The 24,335-nt window shown below is 32.4% G+C and overlaps 1 protein-coding gene across 1 annotated transcript; it reads left to right on the top strand.

The window, feature by feature from the left end:
- Positions 1 to 1,582: 1,582 nt before the first annotated feature.
- Positions 1,583 to 23,205, top strand: LOC147389150 (UPF0481 protein At3g47200-like). The gene is made up of 3 exons (XM_086419748.1): positions 1,583 to 1,738; positions 18,841 to 18,894; positions 21,825 to 23,205. Exons 1-3 carry the CDS (start codon positions 1,583 to 1,585, stop codon positions 23,148 to 23,150), a joined length of 1,536 nt encoding a protein of 511 aa, XP_086275874.1. The 3' UTR covers positions 23,151 to 23,205.
- The last annotated feature ends 1,130 nt before the right edge of the window (positions 23,206 to 24,335 follow it).

The following is a 24,335-nucleotide window of genomic DNA, read 5'->3' as shown; positions in this document are numbered from 1 at the left end:
ATGGGTTATGAGAACCCATTACAAATAGACCGTTCTTTTCTTTGTCAGCAAAATTAACTTGGTCACGTGGGTTAAATTCTCCTTTTGGATTTGAATGAAAAGTGCATCAAAACCACAATTTGCCTTAGTTTTCCATTTTGGTGGAGGCCAAAACTAATATTTGAGGCCCAACCAGAGTTTCCGTGCCATCAACAGACAACAGTCTACTGCCATCGTCAAGCTTGGATATTGTTGAAAAAAAACACATTTTATTAGTGCGGTTGGCAACCAATTATGGTGGGTCACCAACTGCGTAATATTCTATTTAAATCCTAGTTAGGATTAAGTAATGAACAATTAACAAAAAATCTTTTCGTTATATTATTTTGTTCATCGATGACCACAGTCGTATTACTTGGATCTTATGAAACATAAGAGTGAAGTATATGAGATTTTCAAGCAATTTTTTTATTATGGTTTATACCCAGTTTGGTTGTACTATTAGGACTTTCCGCTCTAATAATGGTATAGAGTATACCTATAGTGAAGTTTTGAAGATTTGTTTAGAGTTTGACATTGGGTATCAAATGTCTAATGTTAAGACTCTTCGGTAGGATGGTCGATCATAAAGAAAAAATCGTCATATTCTAGAGTTAGCCCGCACCATTTCTATTGGCATGAATGTGTCACAATTCTATTGGGCCAATGCAATTTTTATTGCTATTTACCTTATCAATTGGACACCCTTCTGGGTTCATTAGTTTGCCACTCCCTTCTCTTAGTTTCATCCGGATCATCCATTGTTTTCACTTTTTCCGCGTATGTTTGGGTGCGTTTATTTTATTCAAATTCTTGATCAAACTTGTACTAAACTTGACCCTAAATTCATCAAATGTATCTTTTTGGGTTATTCTTCTACCTAGAAAGGATATCGATGTTATCATCCTCCTTCTCGATGGTGTCCATTTCTTGGGATATATATATATTTTAGCATATCCTATTCTACACTAGGTCAGTTGACATTTAGTCTGAGTGGTTTCCTCTAAATTCCCTTGAAGATGAACCATTTTCCTTTATTATTTCATTTTCCCATGCTTGTTCCTCATTCTCTTTCATTACAGGCTTACTCTCGGCGAACACACGATCCTACCATTACTTTTATGCCAGGTTAGCTCGTTCTCTCATCTCCAATTTTACCTCTTACTGTTCTTTGTGATGATTGTCTTATTGTCACTTGTAAGGGTAAGCGTACTTGTACTCATCCTATTTCTAACCATATACTTGATTTTACTCTTTCACCTTTTATTAGAATTTTCTTTCTTTTGTTTCTACTGTTACTCATTTTAATACCATTATAGATTCTATTGCACATCCTGAGTAGCGAGCATCTATGATTGATGAATTGAATGTTCTTGAAAAAACTCAGACTAGATACCTAGTTCCTCTTCTTCCTAGAATGAAGGCTGTGGGATGCCGTTGGGTGTTTACCATTAAGCATAATCCTGATGGTTCTATTGCTTGGTATAAGGTTCGTCTGGTAGCCAAAGGATATGCTCAGACTTATGGGATTGATTACTAGGAGACATTTGCTCCAGTTGCTAAGATGACTACCATTCGTGTTCTTTTTCTTATTGCTGCTGTTCGAGGGTGGCTCCTCTTTCAGTTAGATGTCCAGAATACATTTCTTAATGGAGATCTTCTGGAAGAAGTTTATATGGTCCAACCTCTTGGTTTTCGTGCATTTTCTTCCTCTGGACATGTTTGTCGCCTTCGACATTCTCTTTATGGATTGAAGTAGTCTCCTCGTGCATGGTCTGAGCATTTTACTAAGGCAATGCATCATTTTGGGTTCCATCAGTGTTCTGTTGATCATACCATTTTCCTTCGTCACTCTCAGGGTAAAACTGTCACTCTGATTGTTTATGTGGATGATATTGTCTTTACTTGAGATTAAAGACCTTGGGCATTTTCGCTATTTTTGGGCATTGAGGTTGCTTAGTCCCATTTTAGTATATTTATCTCTCAGTGCAAGTATGCCATTGATTTACTAAGTGACTCTGATCAGCTTGGTTCTTGTCCCACCAATACTCCTATTGAGTAGAATCACAGGTTGGCTAATTCTGAGGGGGAAGTGTTTATCTACTATTGACCAGTATCAGCATCTTGTAGGAAAATTGATCTATTTATCTATGACTCATCTTGATATTGCCTATGTTGTTAGTATTGTAAGTTAGTTTATGCACTCTCCTCACATATCTCATCTTACTGTTGTTTATCGTATTCTTAGATATCTCAAGGGATATCTTGGTCGAGGTATTTTGTTCAGTAATCATGGTTATCTTCACATTGAGGCATAAACAAATGTAGATTATGCTGGTTTAGTAATTGATAGATGGTCCACTTTTGGATATTGCATTAAAATTGGTGGTAACTTAGTAATTTGGTGTAGTAAGAAGTAGGATGTGATTTTTCGATCCAGTGCTGAGTCAGAGTACATAGCTTTGACACTTGGAGTGTGTGAGTTGTTGTGGCTCAAGACCTTTCTAGTTGATTTATGTCTTCCTGTGACAATAATTTTTTCACCATATTATGATAATAAATCAACTATTCACATAGCAATAAATCCGGTTCAACATGATATAACGAAGCATCGAAATTGATCGTCATTTCATTGGAGAAAATATTATTTCTGGGCAGATTTGTATTTCTTTTGTTCCTATATCTTAGTAACTTGTCGATATTTTTACTAAATGTGTTAGTAAAATCTCCTTTGAAGGTATTTTTTTCAAGTTGGGCATTGCCAATATCCACGCACCAATTTAAGGAGGAGTGTTGAAATAAATGGGTTTTATTAGTGTGGTTGGCAACCAACTATGGTGGGCCACCAATTGTGTAATCTTCTTTTTAAAGTCTAATTAGGTCTAAGTAACAAACAATTAACAAGAAAACTTTTTTTTTTCTCTCTCTCTCTTTTTAATTGATATGGACGAGATTTTCTGATTTTCTAACTAGAAAGTCTTCACTTGGATAATGTGGCATGGAGGTGGAACCATAGATCTATTTTCTCGGGATACACAACTACACATCCTTATAAAAAGTACAATTGTGTATCTCGATGAAAAATATATATGGCAGGTCTGTGCTACGTTAGGCGAGTAGAGTATCGACCGAGTAAAGACTTTCTAAGAAAATCATTATTTTTTATATTAAAAGGGCATTCATCCAAAACATAAATGCATACCTAATCTAATCCTATATACATGATAGATGCCGTCTATAATACTTAACAATCTACAATCTACAATCTACATGTACATACAAAATGTTAACAGCCACCTGAATGTACTCATATCCCATGAGTGGACCATAAAAGGGGTCAAAGATTTTTGTGTGAATTTTCCACCACAGTTTGTATTATTCCTTTTGTTGAAATGTAACCAAGAAAAAATTTTAGGCCCTGTTCATGAATATATATATGAGAATGCTAACGTTCAAGACCTCATGGGATGTTAGCATTGTCCAATACTTATTTTTTCCAACAATATCCCTCATTTTGTCTTTAAGTGGAAAAAACAAGCGCATGTTCGTCTTTTACACAATAATAGATTTATTATGCCATTAAGAAATGTATTTATTATGTTGGCATGTATTGCCAAAACATTTACTACAAAAAAAAAATATTTAATTCAAAATACTTAAATGCTCATAACATTTATTGTGTAAATAAGCATGTATTGTTTAAAATACCAATACACCATTGTCTTTTTTATTAAAAAATAAAACAAGGAGAGATATTATTGGAAAAAAAAGTGTTGGACAATGCTAATGTCCTAATGAAGTATTGGATGTTAGCATTCCCCACATATATATCTAGAAGTAAATGATTGGTACTAGGCTTAGAGTTGTTGAAAGACTTTTGAGTTTATTGTCAGAGGGGTTGGTGAGGATTCTAGAGGTGAAGGCACCCTCAAGTTGACTACCAGCTTGTAATAGAGACTCAAATGTGGGGAAGTATTGGGCAACAAGGTGTTGGGTATGCCATTGAGTCAGGTTCTTTGAAATGATTGTTACTTGTTCTTTTTCTGAGGGTCCATCCCATATTTTTGTAGCCTTAGTCTTCTAACGACTGATGAAATCAGTGAATGTTCCTCCATTTTTTTTGCTTGATTACTTGCAAATCCCTTTGGGAGGTTTCAATTTTAGTATTATACTTGTATTGATACTAGAATAACTTTGACATATTTTTCCATGTTCTGACCGTAAAGGGGTCTTGCGTCATCAACCATCGCAATGCCGATCCCAATAGGGTACGTTGAAAAAGTAATGTTATCTGTTTATCACTGAGGTCCAGGGTATGCATGTTGGTGACATACACCTTGAGGTAAGTTCTTGTGCAACCTACTCCATCGAACTTTTCCATCTCTAGCATTACAAATTTTTCGGGCAGGCAAACCTTAAGGATGAGATTCAAGGCTTCGATAACCACAACAATTTTATCAATTCCCTTTATATTTTTTAGGGTCATTTCCAGTTAAGATATTCTATTTGCGAACAGGGGACTCTCAACGATGGGTTCTTCCTCTTCATCGAGCTTTAAAACTTCTTATGGATGCTTAGTCGCACTACTTTTCGCCCTCTTTCCCTTTAATTAATCAGAAGGGATTTCTCTTGATTCCGAGGCACATTCTAACACTTCAACTTTTTCTTTTATGTTGTTGATGTCTATGGTGAAGGCTATAATGATCTTATGGATTTTGGTGAGTTTAGACTCTAAGGCCATTTTTGACTGTTGACTTGGTGCTGATGTTTGTCCTAATCGACCTGATTCACGACCCCAACTAGGTGGTGGAAGTTTGAGCTTAAGCTCAATGATAATCTGAAACCCCATCAAAAGTAGATTAAGGGTTGATGATTGAAGAAAGGTTTCTTTTGATAGCATTATTAAATTAACCTTGCCGATTTAGAGTTACTAATTGACAAGACATATTGGTCGAGAAATGTTTGATGAAGTGATTTACAATTATTTGGAAATTACTTTGAGAGACTTCGAACCATGATTAAGGCTTGTACCAATTGTATGAACGTTTATTAAATTTAGAAACAACTTGGCATAAAAACATGACTCTAAAACATGCAACCTATTTTAACTCAAACACAAAAGAAATGAGGAGACTCTCCTCTTATTACAAAGAAAATAAAGACTCGATCTAGTACCTTACCAATTTTTCTGCTTCTTAAGTTCCAACTTGACATCCAATTTTGTAATCGTCTGATGATCTCATGCAGTAGCTATGCGTTCCACTAAATGATTAGTTAATCCCCTGATGGGGCGCCTATTCCTTGGGTGAACAAGGATCCATGAGAGCAGTCATATTTGCCTTACTATTATCTTTAGGCAATATAATGATGTGTTTAGTAAACCCATAAAAACTATGTGATCATATCCTTTTGATGCAAGCGTGACACCTTCACCTGTTCTCGAATCCATTCTTTCCCAATTAATGTCTGGTCTAGTCAGTCTTGTAACCAGTTTCTCTAATCATTTATGGATGCAAAATCATCTAGTACCTCATTGTTCTTGAATTTGTCTCACTTATTTTTTTTTATCTGAATAAATTCTGCGATGTAGAATCGAATGCACAACCATATGTAGAGCAAATATGGGTTCCATCGAAATCTTGCTTCTTCTTGCACGTTTATATTGGATAATCCCTCGAAGGTTTTGACAAGTATTGTAGGAATCGGGGTTAGCCTTGTTTTGAAGTTGTCCGACAATGTCCACAAATAAGTTCGATAAATGATGACTGGTCCTAAATGATTCCATGAAGTATGTTAATAGTGCTCCTAGACCCAAGGTGAAATCTCGAGCTTTCTTGTGAGATTCCAGGGCAAAGTCCCCATGGTCTTCACACTTGGGAGTTCGATGTTTTTTGAGAAGTTTTCGCATTCAATAACCCGTGATTTGTGAATCTTCTTGTTTTCTTAGGTTTAACTCCTAGTTCTTTTGTAAGTTCTTCTTTAAATGTAGGTTGCAATGGGAGCTGAATCATTGGCCTTGATGTGCTTATCTCCATAATGCTACATAAATCTTTGTGAGTTGGGTAAAATATGATTGATCCAAAACGAAACACATGATAATTAGAGTCCCAAAAGGTGGCTGGTTTCATTCAACGGTCACTGAGTTGAGGGAGAAAACATTTTGTAACCTATACATACTGAAATCGTAATTTTCTATAGTAGCAATTGCTTTCAGGGCTTGAACAGTCAAAATTTGCACATGATTATGAGCCATCTAAACAAGGAAACTATCTCTTATTACTGACATACCTTTTGAAAGAAAGTAACAAGTCAAGTTGTCTTAATTGGTACACTCTTTAATGTGGTTATTTTCACATTCATCAATTTCGATTTGAGTAAGAATTCGATCCATTACATTGAACTAGTTGGAAATAATGAGTCTACGATATCATTTGTTATCATGTTTAAATTGATTCTATCCAATGAAGTTGAATAATGTATCACTTCATCAAGGTTCTTCTAGGCCAATTAGTCCAACCAGTCTATGTATTGATCTAGAAGATCCACTTACCAATTGGACTAATTGGTTTAAATTGATATTGTCGGTCATGTCTCATTAATTATATGTATTGGGTTGAATTGGTATTGCGATTTCAATTTAAGCGTTGTGGACCGGTCTACCTACTTACTTTTTAGTTGGATTAAATAAAGCATCCTGGGAGCATCCATAGTCAGTTCGAATCGTAGCTTAATAAGACCATACCTAGGTTCGGATTTCTAAACTCACTACATGATTGAGGCTAATTTAGAACAAAGCTTAGGCAACTTTAGCTCTGAAGCACCGATATACCTCATAGTTTCATTTAGTCAAGTAGTATGTGCTATATAGTTTGATATACTCGAACGTACTATACTGAAGTTGTAGTGTTCACGTGCATCCCTCGTGTCTTAAAAGACCAATTTGGCTTAGATCTGACTACGAGACTTATGGGGACATGACATGATTCAAACAAGAATATGCATACTTTTGAGTGTGTAGAAAGGGACAAGGTATGCCTGGGGCATTTTCAAGAAGAACCAGCTATGTAACCTACATAATCTATTCATAAAACCAATCATACAAACAATCAGCCATCCATCTTCCAATCACATACACACAAAAGAAAGGACAAAATTTAACCTAGTCCAAGATTCTTTACTTGACTTAAATGAAAGTCCACCTAAAGATAGTCTTTGATTGGGTCAAGTTTGACCTTAAAATCCGTAGTGGAATTGCCACTGAAAGCGCATTGACATTTTTAACAATGAAAAGTGAAGTAAATGTGAAATTAGAGGATTTTCTGAGAATGGGGATTCACCACCTAGTTTAGGTCTAGGAATTAAAATAACTCCAAACGAATCCAGAGCGGTCTACGGGTAACAGAAATGAAAAAGGGGTTGAGTTACGAGTTTCAGAAAGTGTTAGGTACCGAACCTACCCAATTGAGTTGATCTGTCTCTACTACGATCCAAAACTATCCTAAGGTCAAAAGAAGAACATTAACGTCAAAGCTATAGTAAAATTCAAACCTAAAGTCAACTAAGGGTGTTTACGGTCAAGGTCAAATCATCGTCATTATTTTATGTCGAGCCAACCAATAGAAACATTGTCGTTTTATATCGAATTTCATGACTATGATTTCCTTGAATTACGCATGCGAGGATAAAAGGAGTAATTTGAAAAAGATGATACCCTAAGGCTCACGTGGTAAATTGTTATAAGAATGAAATGTAATTAAAATGCCATGTACAAGAAACACTTTCCAAATCCACGAAAGTATCATCATATGCACGATTAATTTCCAAAGTGGTAAATATATCATTGCATGCATATATCTATTTTTAAATTGGCAAATACATTATCACATGTAAAAATCAATTCTACATTAGCAAATACATCATTGCATGTAAGTTTACTTCAAAATGGGTAAAGATATCATATGCATAAAATTTCTAAATCTGTAAAAATATCACATGCATAAAATTTTCAAATAGGTAAAAGTATTGCATGCATCAATAAATTCCCAAATAGATAAATGCCACATGCATAAAGCTTCTAAATCGGTGAACATGTCATATCCATAAAGTTTTCGAATAGGTGAACATGTTACATGTGTAAAATTTTTCAAATTATTAAATATACTACACGCTTAAAAGTTCTCAAATTAGTAAACATGTCACATGCATAAAAATTTCCAAGTTAGTAAACATATCACATACACCAATATTTCCAAATTAGTAACATCTTCGCATACAAATATTTTGATTTTCAAATTAATAAATACATCATCATATGAATAATTTCCAATTCGATAACACGTCATCACATAAATTCGGGTAAAAATATTGTCATATGAATAATTTTCAATTTGTTAAAGAATATCTTATGTGTCAAATTTCTAGATTAATAAACACATCATACACGTAAAATAACCCCAAAAGTCATCAAAATGCTAACATTCATTGATAATTACAAAGTTGGTCAAGTATTGTCATATGCAAAAGTAATCTACCAAATAAATTATCATTTCGAATACGATTAATTACTAAATAAATCATCAATTAGGCACAAATAATCATCAAATCAGCCATTATCACCACAAGCATGAATTATTAAACACAAACATGAATGTCGATCAAATCATTATGAATTTTCAAGAAAGTAGCATTTAGAAAAACTTTTTTTCCATGTAACATACAACATGCCTTAATAAATAAATAATACAAAATCACATGGTTGATTAAAAGAGAAGAAATGAGAGAAAACTTATCTAATTTATTGACTTTTTTTTTTCAAAAGTTATTCATACATGATTAAAGAAATATTAATCTAAGGCAACTGGTCCCATATAAAAGTTATAAGAGCATCCCAAACCAAAAGAGATGATTCCGAAGAGTAAAGAAAAAACACAAAAGATAAGAAGGCAAAAGAAGAGGGAAAAAATAAAATAAAATAAAAGAAAAAAAGAAAAAATAAAAGAAAAATAAACTTGAAGGGGTTGTTGTCGTGTAATTTCTTCAAACCTAACTCAGTGAAAGCGACGAGGGTAACGGCTCGAACTTGAAAAAACCGTGTGGTCATTGTTAGGGAATGAAGAAAAGAAGTGATTTGTTTGTTACATGGACTACATGTAAAAAGGAAAGGAAAGATAGGCGTTGACTGGACTGTGCGTGAAACAGAGAATAAGATGAGGGTCTGGCTAGGCGTTAACAAGAAGGAAGGAAAAATATTGGAAGAGGTGTTTGTTGTTGGTTGAAGGATTAATTGATGTAGGAAGGTTTTGGTTGGGTGTTAATGGAAGAGAGGAAGAAGATGAGGTTTAGCTGGTTGGTTGCGAGAATTAAATGAAGAGAGGAAACAGATGAGGTTCAACTAGTCAAGGCGTTAAAAGAAAAGAAGAAGAAGGTGATTCAGCTTCTTCTTCTCCACCTACTATCCAACAAATAGAAGAGAGAGAGAGAGAGAGAGAGAGTGATCGTATCTAGGGGAGAAGAAGACTAATTGAGCATTTTTTTAGAGAGAAAGAGAGAGTCCCCCTAAGACGTTGGTCAAGTCATTTTTTATAATTTTTTTCTTTCCAATTCCTTTTCCCTTTTTTTTTTTTTTTATGTTCTTTCTTTTGTTTGAGTTGTAGTGGATTGATTACAGATGTAAATTGAATAAAGGATAAAAGAAACTTTGGTAAGTAAGGTTCATTCCACAGGGACAATAGTCGATTAAGATTTTCTTTCGAATTGAAATGAAATTTTTTTTAAAAAACAAATTAAAAAATAGAATTAAAGAAATTATAGCTAAGAAGTAGAATAAAATTGAAACAATAATAGAAATTAAAGCAATGTCAAAGAGTATAGAGATCAATTCAACTTTTACAAGCTATCTTGATAATCTAACAATTTTAATTCGATCTTAATCCACGCAACAAACCATTGTTCGTAGATTGGAAGATAATCGATTAAGTCTATAGATGAATCCAATAGTAGGTGATTAGTAAATTAAGATGGTATTAGTAGATTTATATCTTAAGTTGTCACTAAGCATGATTAAACTTGATCTTATCTAAGGATGAATCATACAAATCGGATAATCCAAACTTAATAAACTTCACATAGTCACAATTAAAATAGAAATAATAGAATTACTTAAACTAGATTAAGATAGACTCGCTCCAATATCATTGACTTCTCTATGGAGAGTTTAGCTGATCATTACGATGAACAAATTATAGTAATAGTAAAATAGAGAAAATATGGTAGAGAAGAGGATGAGATATTTTTGTGTTGCAATTTGATTTCAAAAATCAGCTTAAATCTCCTTCATTATAAAGTTTCAAAATAAACTAAGAACTAAACTAAGATTACAAGAAGAAAAGAGAAAGAGAGGGTTCTTTTATCTCTTACTCTAAAAGAACTCTCTCTCACACAAAAATCAGAAAATATAGAGTGAAATTTGGAAGAAGAAGAGGGACCCTTTCCTTTAGGACAACCCCTCAATTTATAAATTTTCTATTTGGATTTTCGGGTCATCTTTTTGAGATATTCGATTAGAGAAGGGTCCACTGTTACAATAGTCAAAGAGTCTGAAACCTTCAGTAGAAATCTCGAGGCATAATTCCTCGAGATTATCGCAGCACACCAGGAGTCCACCGCGGCACAGTGACATGACAGAGTTGAGCTCTGAACTTTGGTTGGCTTCTCTCCCTTGACTTGAGCATTGTAACAAAAATTGTTGCAAAATTCTTTATTTTCAAATTTGCTTTTTAACCTTACAAATAGTTAGAAAATATATTAGTTTCAATAATTTGACAAATTAATTCAATTTATGTTTATTTGGGACAAAGTGTCAATCAATTATGGATAATTCTTATGCAATTATGGTCCCATAATTGACTTTATGGGACCTGATCATCTTTTTCAAATCATTTCATTCTCTTATACAAAATCTATGAGAACCTTTTTTCTTTTCTTTTTAGTATTTTTATCACTGAATATAGGTCTATGGGGAAGGTTTCCTATTTTATTGGTTTTTATTTTTGTCTTCAATCTTTGTTGGCCGAATCATGGGATTCCGCATCTTTTGTTTTTATTTATTTTATTTCGTGCATTAAAAAAGGTATGATCCCGTGCTTCGTGGTTTATGATACTCTAATGGCTTAGAGTTCGTTAAATTTGTCCATTGGATCAATTTAAAATCGATGGCTTAATGGATGATTATCGCGATTTGATCGTATGTCATGTTGATTGGTGAAATTTTATTTTATAAATTTTGGTTGGTTTGTTCATACTTGATTAAGGACTTATTTAATGGATCGATTGACGATTTGCTTGATTTGTCGACTTTCTTGATTTTAAATGCTATCGGTACCACCTTAGTTTGATTTGGAATTTTATTTTGAAGTTGGGGTGTAATAAGTAAAATTTCACATTTTAATCAATAAAAGTTCGATATCCATTTTCTTTATTAAAATTTCACTTTTATTATCTCATCATGATCAATAGGTGTCAACCCATGAAATGTAAATTTTCATTTTATGTGAAAAATCTCATTATTTTATGTAAAAATTTATCATTTCATGTGAAAATTTTCAATTCTCTTAAGCATGAAATATGTAAATTTTCTCGATGTGCGAGAATATTGTCAAAAGTTGAATTTCAATCACATTTTCATAGGAATTGAGGTTTCTAAATAACAGTTGACGTCAAGGGACATTTTGGTCATTTTTGTAATTCTTCGTAAACTTTTCTATTTTTATCGATTTTTATCTCGTTAGATTCAAAATCACATTCCAAAAGTAATAAAAGTATTTTTGAGACATTTTTGAGGTGTGGGGCCTACGAAGGGTATTTTTATCATTTTGTCAATTTCTACGAATTTTAACAATCAACTTTTTTTGGTCTCAAGGTGATTATTTCTAAGTCTCAAAGTCATTTTTTTCTAGTGTTGAGAGGTCTATAGGTCATCGAAATGGGTGACGAACCTAAGTGTATGTACTTACTAAATCGAGTGTTGAGTGTAGCGATCCTAAGTGTGTGTAATTTCTACGTCAAGTGTGCCAAGTAAGAGAGAGACAAAATTATGAGGATTAGGAAAGAATGAGAATATTGGGGGAAGGCATCTCACAAGCTCTTGAGTTCTTTGTATATTCTACGCTTATCATTAAAAATCCACAACCATCGAGTGACGGATTGTTGAATTAGTCGGATGTAAAAATTCAGTGCCTATAATGAGCAACAATCTCCTTCAATTTGACATATATTAAAGTTTAGAGAACTATTTATGTTATATAAGAAACTTATGTCAGGGCACTGTCTGTCATTTTATTTATCATGTCATCTATGTCTTAAGGTTAAATGTTGGATTTTGGTTATTATTACTAGTTTACTCTCGTTTTTATATTAATCAGTTGATTTTATTAAATTTGTTGGTGCGTTATATCTATTGAGCAAATTATTGTCTATTTATTATATATTATCATGGTTTGGGTTAGATAATCATGCCTTGAAATCTAATAGAAGAAACCTTGGGATTCGTGGTGGATTTGGGGGTAGATATATTCTTTTTACAATGAATAACTCAATCTTAGAAAATCATAATAAATCCATGCATAAGAGAATATTTTTAGAACAAACCTCTACTGAGGCCTGCGATTTCTTAGTAGATTTAGCTAAGTGTACTCAACACTTGAGTAACACGGTTGTAGAATACGATAGAGATGACTTAGGATCTTCGAACCTAAGAGTTTATGGATTAAAATTGATCTAGAACTTAAAAATGTCATGGCCACTCTTACGAGCATGGTTTATAGTTTAGTTAATAGAATATAGATCCTTTTAGTGTCCCCTTCCTCTAGAACCCCATCATAAATGTAGGAAGTAAAACTCAAGATCACCTCATGTCTCCACTAGCGCGGAGCCCCCCCCCTCCCAAGATGGAGCTCAAAACTTTTTTAAACATGTTATCTTATCGTTACCTTGATGATTTTGATATCATACATATGATTATAGAATTTGATCTAGATACTTAACAAGAAGGTAAGCTGTTGAAAGTGTTGAGAAAAACATGTCATTTACCTGTCGAGTTAGACAAAAGCTTATTGAGCGATCAAATACCTTAATTTTGATCTTGATAAGGTAGAAAAGCATAGGAAAATTTAACTCAATGAGTTGGGGGAAATCAGGAATAATACTTATGATAATGCCAAGAGATATAAGGACAAAATGAAGATGGTACACGAAAAACTCATACTACGTAAAAAGTTCCACTAGGGTCAGAAAGTGTTACTATATGATACTAGACTCCATCTATTACTTGGGAAGCTTAAAATTAGATGGACCAGACCTTTCATAATTCATATTGTTCACTCACATGGTGCAATTGAGATCCAACATCCCAAGAATGGGTCCAATTTTCAAGTCAATGGAGAGTGACTTAGGAAACTCCCTTAGAGGATCCTAACTATTAGGTTTAGTCATTCTCTCTTTTTGTATAACTGAAAACGTTAAAATTAGCTCTATTTGGAGACAACCTATCACTTTTAATTCTTTTTAGGTTCTTTTTTGACATTCCCATTGACTTGTAAGAAATTCTAATTTTGTATTTGTTTTGCATTTAATACATGTGATGCATACATTGAGGACAATGCATCATTTAGGATTGAGGGTGTGGGATATTTTCGTGCAATATATTTATATGATTTCTTTTAAATTTTGTTTTAAAAAATATATATTTTGGTTTTTATTTTTCAAAATAAAGCATGACTAAATATTTTTAGATATTTTATTAAAATTAGAAAAATTAGAATTTCAATAATGAGTCTTAATATTTGAGTCTTTTCATTATCATTTACTTAGGTGCTGTTTGTTAAACTGAAAAAAATAAGTGCTGAATAGCATTAAGCGCTGAAACTTATAAGCGCTGAATTTAAGTGCTAAAAAAGTTGTTTGTTTAGATGCTGAATCATGTTTGTTACACATTGCTGAAATTGATAAATTGTCTTTGTTACCCTTACAATCATATTATACATTGTTTGCATGTTTTAAATGCTTATTTATTATCAAACACAATAAAATATATTATTTCTTATAAAATTAAAATACAATTTATTTTAAATAATAAATAATACTAAAATCTTCAATTTATAAATAATAATTTCTATTTATAAAAGCCCACAAATTTCAAATTAAAAATAATAATGTCATACAAGTCACCAAAATTTGAAATCAACTTTAAAAAGAACTTAATTTTTTATGAATAATTTTCGATGGAAATGAAGGATGTGTAATTATAAAAGCACCCTATGAATTAATAAGGGCAACCCACACTATAGCCATTTTTTGTTTTGTTTTATATGGATTAAAATTTTTGGAATGACCAAATTTTTAGTGAGGATAATTTATATGGTCTAGAGATCATCCTCACCAAAAATCAGTTTATTTTGAAACTTCTAACTCGTTAAAAATAGTTTTCAAAAAAAAAGAAAATGGACAATTTACGATTCTTGAACTTGTTTTGATATGGTTAAAAGTTTCAAGATGTGCTGATTTTTTGTGAGAATGATCTCCTCATTGTAGAGATCATCCTCACCAAAAATCAACTCATTCCAAAATTTTTAACCTATATAAGACAAAATAATTTAGCTATGGTGCGGGTTTATTAATTTGTGGGGTGTCTATATACTTATCCATGGGATATAAGAGGTAATATCCTTTTAAGAATAAGGGCATAGTTGTCCATGCTCAAAAAAACAAAGGGCATACTTGTCCGTGTTGAAAAAGCGAAGTGCTTACCGCTTCAGCACTTTTTTTCAGCATCAAAATAGTGCTGAATTTTTTTCACTTATTTTCAGCAATAAGCACGAGTAAACAAACGCGCTATTTTGACAAAAGTGCTAAATTTAATTTTTTTCAGCAATAAGCACTGAAAAATAGCGCAAACAAACACCACCTTAGTTGATCTTTGAAAGAATTGCATCTCTAAAAAATTTACTAAATATCTGATTAGTTTTGAGAGTCTAGGTTGATTCGAGTAGCGTGAAACCTCCGTTTGCCTAGAGTGTTAGGAAAATCAGGTTTAGTAAACTTTGATTTCCTTTTCTTTGATTGGTTGGTTAAAAGAAAAACAGAACTAGGTATTTATATCTTGGACAACAATTTTAGGATTAGATTGGGTACCTTCAAAGGGTTTACTTGCTTTAAAAAGAAAAATATCAAGTAAAAAAATTAAGAAAAAAATTGAAGTATAAAATGCATAATGTAATGAAAAGAACAAAAAAAAAAAAAAATCATAGTCAAAGGAATGAAAAATTCAAAAAAAGAGCTTGATGTTTCCAAATTGTCAATGTTTCAGTAAAATGAAAGCCGTCAATGGTAAAAATGGGAATAAATTAGAATATAACAGATAAAGCCCTTAGAGGTATTAAAGTGAATATCCACACCTTTAACTATCCTAGATAGGATGCTTAGTTTGGAGTTAGATTTTAGGTTAACTCGATCATTTTAGGAAAATTGGGTCTAACTCTATTCTATGAAGTTGAACTTCAAAGTCCTAGTTAGACTTTTATTGTACACTTAAGGTCATAATATTTATACAATTCTCTTAACTAATTTGATAATGGCTTGGGCTCTGTTAAAATGTAAATTATTGATTTTCTGATAGATCTAAGTTTTTAAATTTTGATAAGTAGTATCATGTATTGAATTTGTGGGTACATTCACTATAGATTCTCATAAGTCAAACTCATCTACTAGGAGTATCCTAAGGGTTTAAGGGTTAGTTACATTCACTAAATGTAATCGAGAAACCCATAAAAGTGGTGTTGTTTTTATTATTTATTATTTTTATTTTGCTTAGGATTAGAAAAATCTAGGTTTGAGAATGTATTAAATGTCGAAAATGATGTATTTTTTCCATTTTTTATAAAGCACTTAATCGTATTTTCTAACCTAAAGTTAGGATTTTTTCATGAAATTATGCACAATAGTTAATTCATCATAAGTTACATTTTACTTATTAAATCGCATATATTTTCATAGATTCTGAGAGTTAATTTATATGTTAATTTCTTGTAGAAAAATAGATGGAAATTGAAGATTCAAATAGTGTAAAAACTACCAAAGTTAAAAGTCAAAATACGGTTCAAGAGATCTGATGGTCCCGGTTTGATGGAATTAAGTTTTTCTTCCCTCTAAATCTTCTACATCATACTGTTTTGCCTATAACTTTGGACTTATTTATCAAAATAAGACAATACTAATTGGGTTAGAAAATTGATTCACAAGAGAATTAATTTGTATTTTATAAAGAAAGCCTAATTTGGACTTTAAATTGTTAAAAAAACGTGTGACAAGTCATAGATTCCAAATATGTCTTGTTTCATTATTTTAGACATAACTTTTAACTCGATTACTAAAAAGGAGAAATATCAGTGAGATTACAAGTCTAATTAAGAGAAGAAAAAATATTTATATTTCATGAAGCAAAGCCAATTCAAATGAAAAAATGATGAAAACTTATTGCCAAAGCAACCTTAATTTTTGTTTATATCAAGACCTTAATCTCAGTTTTTAGGCTCTCTTCTATCTCTTTCTCCTTTTTTAATCTTTTTCTTTATCTTTTAGATTTAGATTTTAATTTTTACTGTAATTTTGGAAGATGAGAAAGATTTTATTTAAGGATTTCAAGGAATTCATCAATAATAAAGATAAATATTTTGTTTATTTTTGCTATTATGTCTCCATGATCATGTTTGACTAATCTGTCATTATAGGGAGATTAATGAAGTTATATTAAACTAGTTACATTTTGTAAACACCCCAATTTGCTCGAATAAGTCTGAGAGCTCATTCGAAACCAGTGATTATAATCAAATTGAGAGAGTTTTGATCAATCTAGTGAGACCCACTCAAACCAATTAAGATTAATCAAATAATACCAAAAAATTGAGTTTTGCTTGACCCTTAGTACCAAATAGCCAAGCATATGCATATCTTGGCTGTTTGGCACATATGACCAAACCATTTTTTATTCTGATCCTCATGTTGCTAGTGTACTGGTACAAATTATTTTGGCTGTTCCTAGCATATGGCCTATTCGATTAGGCAGTTGGAGAACCCCTGTGTACATGATATTTTCCAATGGAAATGACCTCATCAATGTCCTTAAGTTGGATTTTCCCTCATCTAATCCCTTCTTAATTCCTTAAGTACCCTTGCCTTAAATTTCCAAATCTCCCATCACGTAGGTGTTCTGATAATCTTCATTATCCCCTAATCTTGACTCAAAGTCACCTTTGGTCCCTACTTAGGGTGAATTACCTCCTCTAACCTTGATTTGTTGACATTCATTAAGGTTAAATCACCCTTCTACCCTTTCACTCTTCTTTAAAAACCAAAAAGATTCCATGACATTTAAGAATCGAAACCAAAAAGTATAATGGTTCTGATTTTAAATACCTTAGGAACTGATCTGTTGACATTCCAAATCTTCCACAGTCCTTTTCAAATAAATGTTTGCAAGATTACTAATTTTTTTGGGCCATTTTTTTTTTTCTTTTCCAAACTGGCAAGTGAAAGTGTCAAAATTTTCGAATATGGACATTGTTCATTTTAATTCTTAAAATGATAATATTTATCATTTTCAAATTAAAATATTTTACTAAACAAGTAAACTTATTTCTAAATTACGAAATACCCTTTATATTGGTGATATGCCCTTTGCCTCCATCTTCCATAATGGATTATTGGATTAATGAAAAATAATAAAATTATTGTTGGAAATGTGTCATGAAGTTATTTGTTTATAAACGTTACATAAAGAATGAGATGCTTAATTTTTTAGATTAATACCACTAAGTTCCTATTTAATTGTGATTAGTATTGACTAATTTTCGTTTATCAAGGAGTTGATCATTGAGGCATGGGATATCACAAGATTATCGTGATGCTATTATATGTTGTCTAGGTGATTACTTTAGGGTCAACACTTGAGATGCAGCTAATGAGTTTCTTTCACCTAAAAAGATCACAACAATTGATGAGTCTGGACAGTTCATTTAATTGGCTGCCAGACTATTAGCATGCCTGTATATATACATGGAGACGTTAGTATTTTTCACCACATTTTTTTTTTCAATTATACCCCTACTCATTTTGTGTTTTAGTGAAAAAAGATAGGGGTATGTTGATCTTTTATATAATAAATATTTATTTGCATTGATTGCAAAATATTTATTGTAAACAAGAATTTAAATCTAAAGAATAAATGCCCTTAACCTTTATTATGAAAAAAAAGACTAATATACATTTGTCTTTTTCACTAAAAAAAATAAAAATGGGTAAGGGTATTATTGAAGAAAAAAAAAAATGATGGAGAATGTTAATGTACTCATGGGGTCTTAGATATTAGCATTTCTCATATATATATATATATAATACACGTTTACTGCCAGTTAGATCGTCTCACACAAGCAAATATAGATAAGTTAGTAGTCCTTAGACTCGAGGGTCCTATCAGTTACTTAATAGCTATGTAATAACTTTGATTGCACTTAAGTAGGTATTCTTCTAAATAAGATCCATAGTGGACCCGATCCATAGTGGACCCGAACTCGATAAGATGACTAGATCATAAAGATTTAGGGTTTAGGAATTATACTTTTGATGAGTTTGCAAGTTTTGATTTTGTCTTTGAGAAAGAAAAGAATCATGTGCTTACTTGAGAGATAGATGAAATTATTGTCCAAAGTCCTTTATAAAAAATGTCTATAAATAGGAAGTGATTTCTAATTGATCTAATTTGTGGTTGTGCAGGAGCTTTCTTCTATTAAGATCCCAAAGAGGAAGAAACATCCTGATTACAGACAAGTAAATTTCTTGCCTCATACTCCTTAAACAATTTATGTTTCTATGCTCCCACATCTAATGGCCTCTATTGATTTTAATTTTTATTTTTGAGAAAATTTATAGTTTCAACATACTCCTAAGATGGGAAGATACTTCGAGAAATTGTCAAGAAAAAAGGATTCTTAGGAGAAATAATTGGGTTTTGGGAGTATGTTATTTCTTAAATATTAAATGCCATGTTCGATTTAAATATCTGTAAAATATACACTTTTGGATTTTAAAAAATGGACATTTTGCATAAAATTCCAGACATTTATTGAAATGAAATAAAGGGCACTTTTTCTTTAATACTCAAAGTAGGGCATTTGTTACAGTAATTTATGTTTTTGGACATAAATGTCCTTTCTTACAATTTCTCTTAGAAATCCTTGAAAAATAATCTTCTAAATTGTAACTTCCTCCTTCCCAACATTTTATACCATTGAGAGAGAGAGAGAGAGAGAGAGAATCTGTCTATCAAAATCTACCAATAAGTAATTGGAATTCACCAACGAGACTTTAGATTTGAGGAACAATTGTGAACCTTGTAGATCTACACAATCACGTGTTTGATCCAATATTTATTGTAGATTTCCACCAAGATTATCAATGTTGTCTCTATTTCTTTTATTTATTTATTTATTTTAAATCATTTATGTATTATTATAATCTTGATGTATTACTTGTCCATAGTTATATAGATCTACACAATTACAGAATTTTTTGCAGTTTTGTTCATAAATTTTACCCAATGTTGAACCTAGACGCTAGAATGTATTATAGCGTCAAGTCTCAACAGTACCTATTGTCGAACCTTGACGAAATTATCTAACATAAGTTTTTGGCAGTAAAAAAAATGTTTACGTTGTCGAACCTCGTAATTGGTACCGTTGAGGCTTGACGTTGAATACATTTATGCGTCGAGGTTTGACTTTGGTTAAATTTTATGAACCGTAAAAAGTCTGTGAAAAATCAAAATTTTTTGCTATAATTTTCTATTTATATAATTATGGACGAGAAAAGTAGCATGACTATAAGAATAATATATGAATAATTAAAAAAACAGAATTTTGAAAGAAACTGACAACATTTGATGAAAATCTTCAATAGATCGTAGATTGAACATGAGAATACATAGATCTACAAGCGATTTATTAGAAAAATTAAAGGGCACTTTTTCTTTAATACTCAAAGTAGGGCATTTGTTACATTAATTTATGTTTATTGAAATGAAATAAAGGGCACTTTTTCTTTAATACTCAAAGTAAGGCATTTGTTACAGTAATTTATGTTTTTGGACATAAATGTCCTTTCCTACAATTTCTCTTAGAAATCTTTGAAAAATAATCTTCTAAATTGTAACTTCCTCCTTCCTAACATTGTATACCATTCGGAGAGAGAGAGAGAGAATCTGTCTATCAAAATCTATCAATAAGTAATTGGAATTCACTAACGAGACTTTAGATTTGAGGAACAATTGTGAACCTTGTAGATCTACACAATCACGTGTTCGATCCAAGATTTATTGTAGATTTCCACCAAGATTGTCAATTTCGTCTCTATTTCTTTTATTTATTTATTTATTTTAAATCATTTATGTATTCTTATAATCTTGATGTATTACTTGTCCATAGTTATATATAGATCTACACAATTACAGAATTTTTACAGTTTTGTTCATAAATTTTACCCAATGTCGAACCTAGACGCTAGAATGTATTATAGCGTCAAGTCTCAACAGTACCTATTGTCGAACCTCGACGAAATTATCTAACAAAAGTTTTTGGCAGTAAAAAAAATGTTTACATTGTCGAACCTCGATAATTGGTACAATTGAGGCTTGACATTATAATACATTCATGCGTCGAGGTTTGACTTTGGATAAATTTTATGAACCGTAAAAAGTCTGTGAAAAATCAAAACTTTTTGCTACCATTTTCTATTTATATAATTATGGACGAGAAAAGTAGCAAGACTATAAGAATAATATATGAATAATTTAAAAATAAAAAATTTGAAAGAAACTGACAACATATGGTGAAAATCTTCAATAGACCGTAGATTGAACATGAGAATACATAGATCTACAAACGATTTATTAGAAAAATTATAAGTAAGGGTATTGCTGTCCAAAAATATGAGTCACTGTACCAAATAGCCCTATGTTGAGTATTAAAACAAAAAAGTGGCTCTTTTTAGCCATTGCCACAAACCTATGGAAATTTTATCCTAAAAGTCCTAAAAAAAAATCGAAATTATAAATAAATAACTGAACAAAAATACAACAAAGGATTCTAAAAAAAAAATTTGAAAATTCGACACTTCGTGATGTGGTTTTAGAAAAAGACGCATGGTTTGGTTCAGCCCAACTGCATTCGGGCCAATTTACAGGTGCAACAGGCTGTCAATGGTTCTCATCAGGTCTATAAACTGATCCATTCTGATCAGATAAATATGGGTCCATATCAAGGATTTGAGTACCACAAGGACCGTATTTGATAATTTATCGGATCAATTTTGGATCGACCACACCCAATCCTTGGGGATGATTTGATAACATATTTGAGTTGATATATAAATTATGTATATTAAATATATATACTTCTAGAAATGGAAATGGATTGGGATTGGATCTAATCAAATCAAATCGGATTTGAAAGAACAAATATTATATCAGGTAGGATCTGGAGCTTAAATGGACATGTTAGATCAGATTCTGATCAGGATGGGTTTAATAGATTTATTATTGTGTATTGGTAACGGTTTCGTACCAATCAGATCCAAACCCAATCCATTTAAATTTGCATTTTTTTTTTAAAAAGCAAATCATATTAAACAATGAGTTAATTAGTATTGAATTTGATAAATAATGCATTAATTCAGAATTTTAACAATGAAAGCCTTCCATGTAGGCTGACCACTTTATCGAGAAAATTGGGCTTAAGATGGAAAATTTTAGTGTTGTAAATTATGAAGTGACTCCTGCAATTGAAGTAGCAAACAGAAAGCTGGTTGAGTCTATCAGAAGTAAAATCCATCCAATGCCTTTACTATGGCGTTGTATCTACAAAATTCCCACGAGATTTCGAAGAGTAGAAGAAGATGAATTTCTGCCTCAAATAGTATCAATTGGCCCTTTCCATCGTGGCAAAGAAACACTACAACTCATGGAAGAACAAAAAAAGTGGTATACATATGCCCTCCTCGCTCGAAATTCAACACTAGATACAACTTTGGAGAAATCAGTCACGCACCTCAGAGCAATGGAGGAAGGACTTCGTGGGTGCTATGGGGAACCATTAATCAAGCTCAATAGCGATGAATTTGTAGAAATGATGTTATTTGATGGTTGTTTTATCCTCGAACTCTTCCACACTTTTGCAAATGAAGTGAGGATTGTCAAAGACGACCCCATATTCAGTACAAACTGGATAATTACAAGCATGCAACATGACTTAATCTTACTCGAAAACCAACTTCCATATATTGTTTTGGAACATTTATTCAACCTAACTCAAAAACCTCAAGGATGCTTCCCACTCAACAAGCTCGCGATACGTTTCTTCAATCCTATGTTTCCTACACTTCATCCAATCCAAATAAAGCACCATGACGGAGTAAAAAATTTATTAGACTTATTACGCAAGCATCTTCTTCCTTCATCTCCACAAACGTTGGTCACAAACCATCAAACCTGGAAAGAAACTGACACTTATTGTGCCACAGAGCTTGATGAGGCTGGAGTGAGTTTCAAGAAGAAGGATCATGCTAATGACTTGTTTGACATCACATTTAGCAAAGATGGGGTACTAGAAATCCCTCCATTTTTTTTCAATCGAGACGTATTCGCTCTTCTTCGTAATATCATGGCCTTGGAGCAATATGATAGTAAGTATACAGGCGAAATCACGTCTTTCGTTATCTTTATGTTTTTACTCATCAACACCAAAGAGGATGTGAAATTACTCAAACATGAAGGAATTATGACTGCCAGCAGGAACTATGAAGAGGTGGCTCTAGACATCAGTAAGCTTGCCAAAGGAGCTTACAACACGAAATTTCGTTATAAAGCGATTTGTGGCAGTATGAGTGAGTATTGCCAAACAGATTGGCACAAATGGCGAGCTTCATTGAAACGCGATTATTTCAATACTCCATGGGCCGCCTTGTCATTGGTGGCTGCCTTAGTAGTATTGATTCTCACTTTCCTACAAACCATTTATTCCATGAAGGGTTAGTTTATCTTCATGTATTCTATTAATTTATCTTTATTTTGAGACTTCAATAAAATTATAAAGGAGAGCTCTTTCAGTGTTGTTCATTTGTTATTTAATTAGATGTGTTTATGGATTCCAAACAATGCCTAATAGTTTCCATAGTGCTCTCTCTCTCTCTCTCTCTAACTGAAATGGGAAAACACCATTAGGTATAGAAGAGGGATAAGAAGTGCACTTTCAACTTTTAAAAAAATGGGGAGAAAAAGAGAGCTTCTATTGCCACATCAAAATCATTTGATCAAAATCTTGTCTGTCGACATCCTTCTTATTTTTTTTTATATTTACCGATAAGCTGAGGCTATGAAGGGCCCCACTCTTATATATTAAAAAAACTAAAGCCGAAGAAAACAAACATTGAGATCCTCCAAGAGGATATTATACAGATCCACAAGAACATTCGAAGAATCTATAATAGGTAAATTATCATTCAACGCTCCTCTTCTTGCTAATCAATCAGCTGCTTTATTAGATTCTCACCACGAAAAATCCAGCACTACCGAATTAAAGCCTCGCATAGCAGTTTTAATCTCTCTGACAAGATTAATTACTCTCCAAGGCGTATTCCATTCATCCTTAATCGCTTGGATCGCAACTAGCGAATCTGAATTTACAAATATATCCAAGTATCCTCTCATGCTCAGATGATTCAATCCCTTAAGAATTGCCTCCATCTCTATAACTATGATATCTGTATGATTCGAATGACCAAAACCAGCAATGAGCATTTCTCCACTATTGTTCCTTGCTATAAAACCAAATCCTGTACCATTTTCTGACAAAGATCCTTCCGTGTTCAACTTGATCACACCCATTGGAGGAGGATTCAATCTAATAAATTTAGTTTCTTTAACTATAAGTTCTCCATTACATCCCCAAATCTGGACCAAATGAAGAATAGCAGAATTAGACATCTTCATAGCTTCAAGCTTACCACAGACATCGGGCATAACCAATTGGCAAAGCTACTGCACATTGACCTCTTTATACTCAAAGATGCGGCTCCTTTCACGCCAAATATGATAAATGGTTGAGCAGAACAAAAGGCTCAAAATACTCAACGTATGAGCTTGATTACCAATGAATTCAGCTTCCTCTTCTATACTGCCCAATGTCTCTATGACTATCTCAGCCCAGTTTAATACTTTC

The sequence above is a fragment of the Akebia trifoliata genome, chromosome 12 (genome assembly GCF_017979445.1).
Source record: "Akebia trifoliata isolate Shusen 1 chromosome 12, ASM1797944v1, whole genome shotgun sequence".
Taxonomy (NCBI): Eukaryota; Viridiplantae; Streptophyta; class Magnoliopsida; order Ranunculales; family Lardizabalaceae; genus Akebia; species Akebia trifoliata.
Note: the sequence above shows the minus strand (reverse complement) of the source record. Positions and strands in the feature narration are given on the sequence as shown.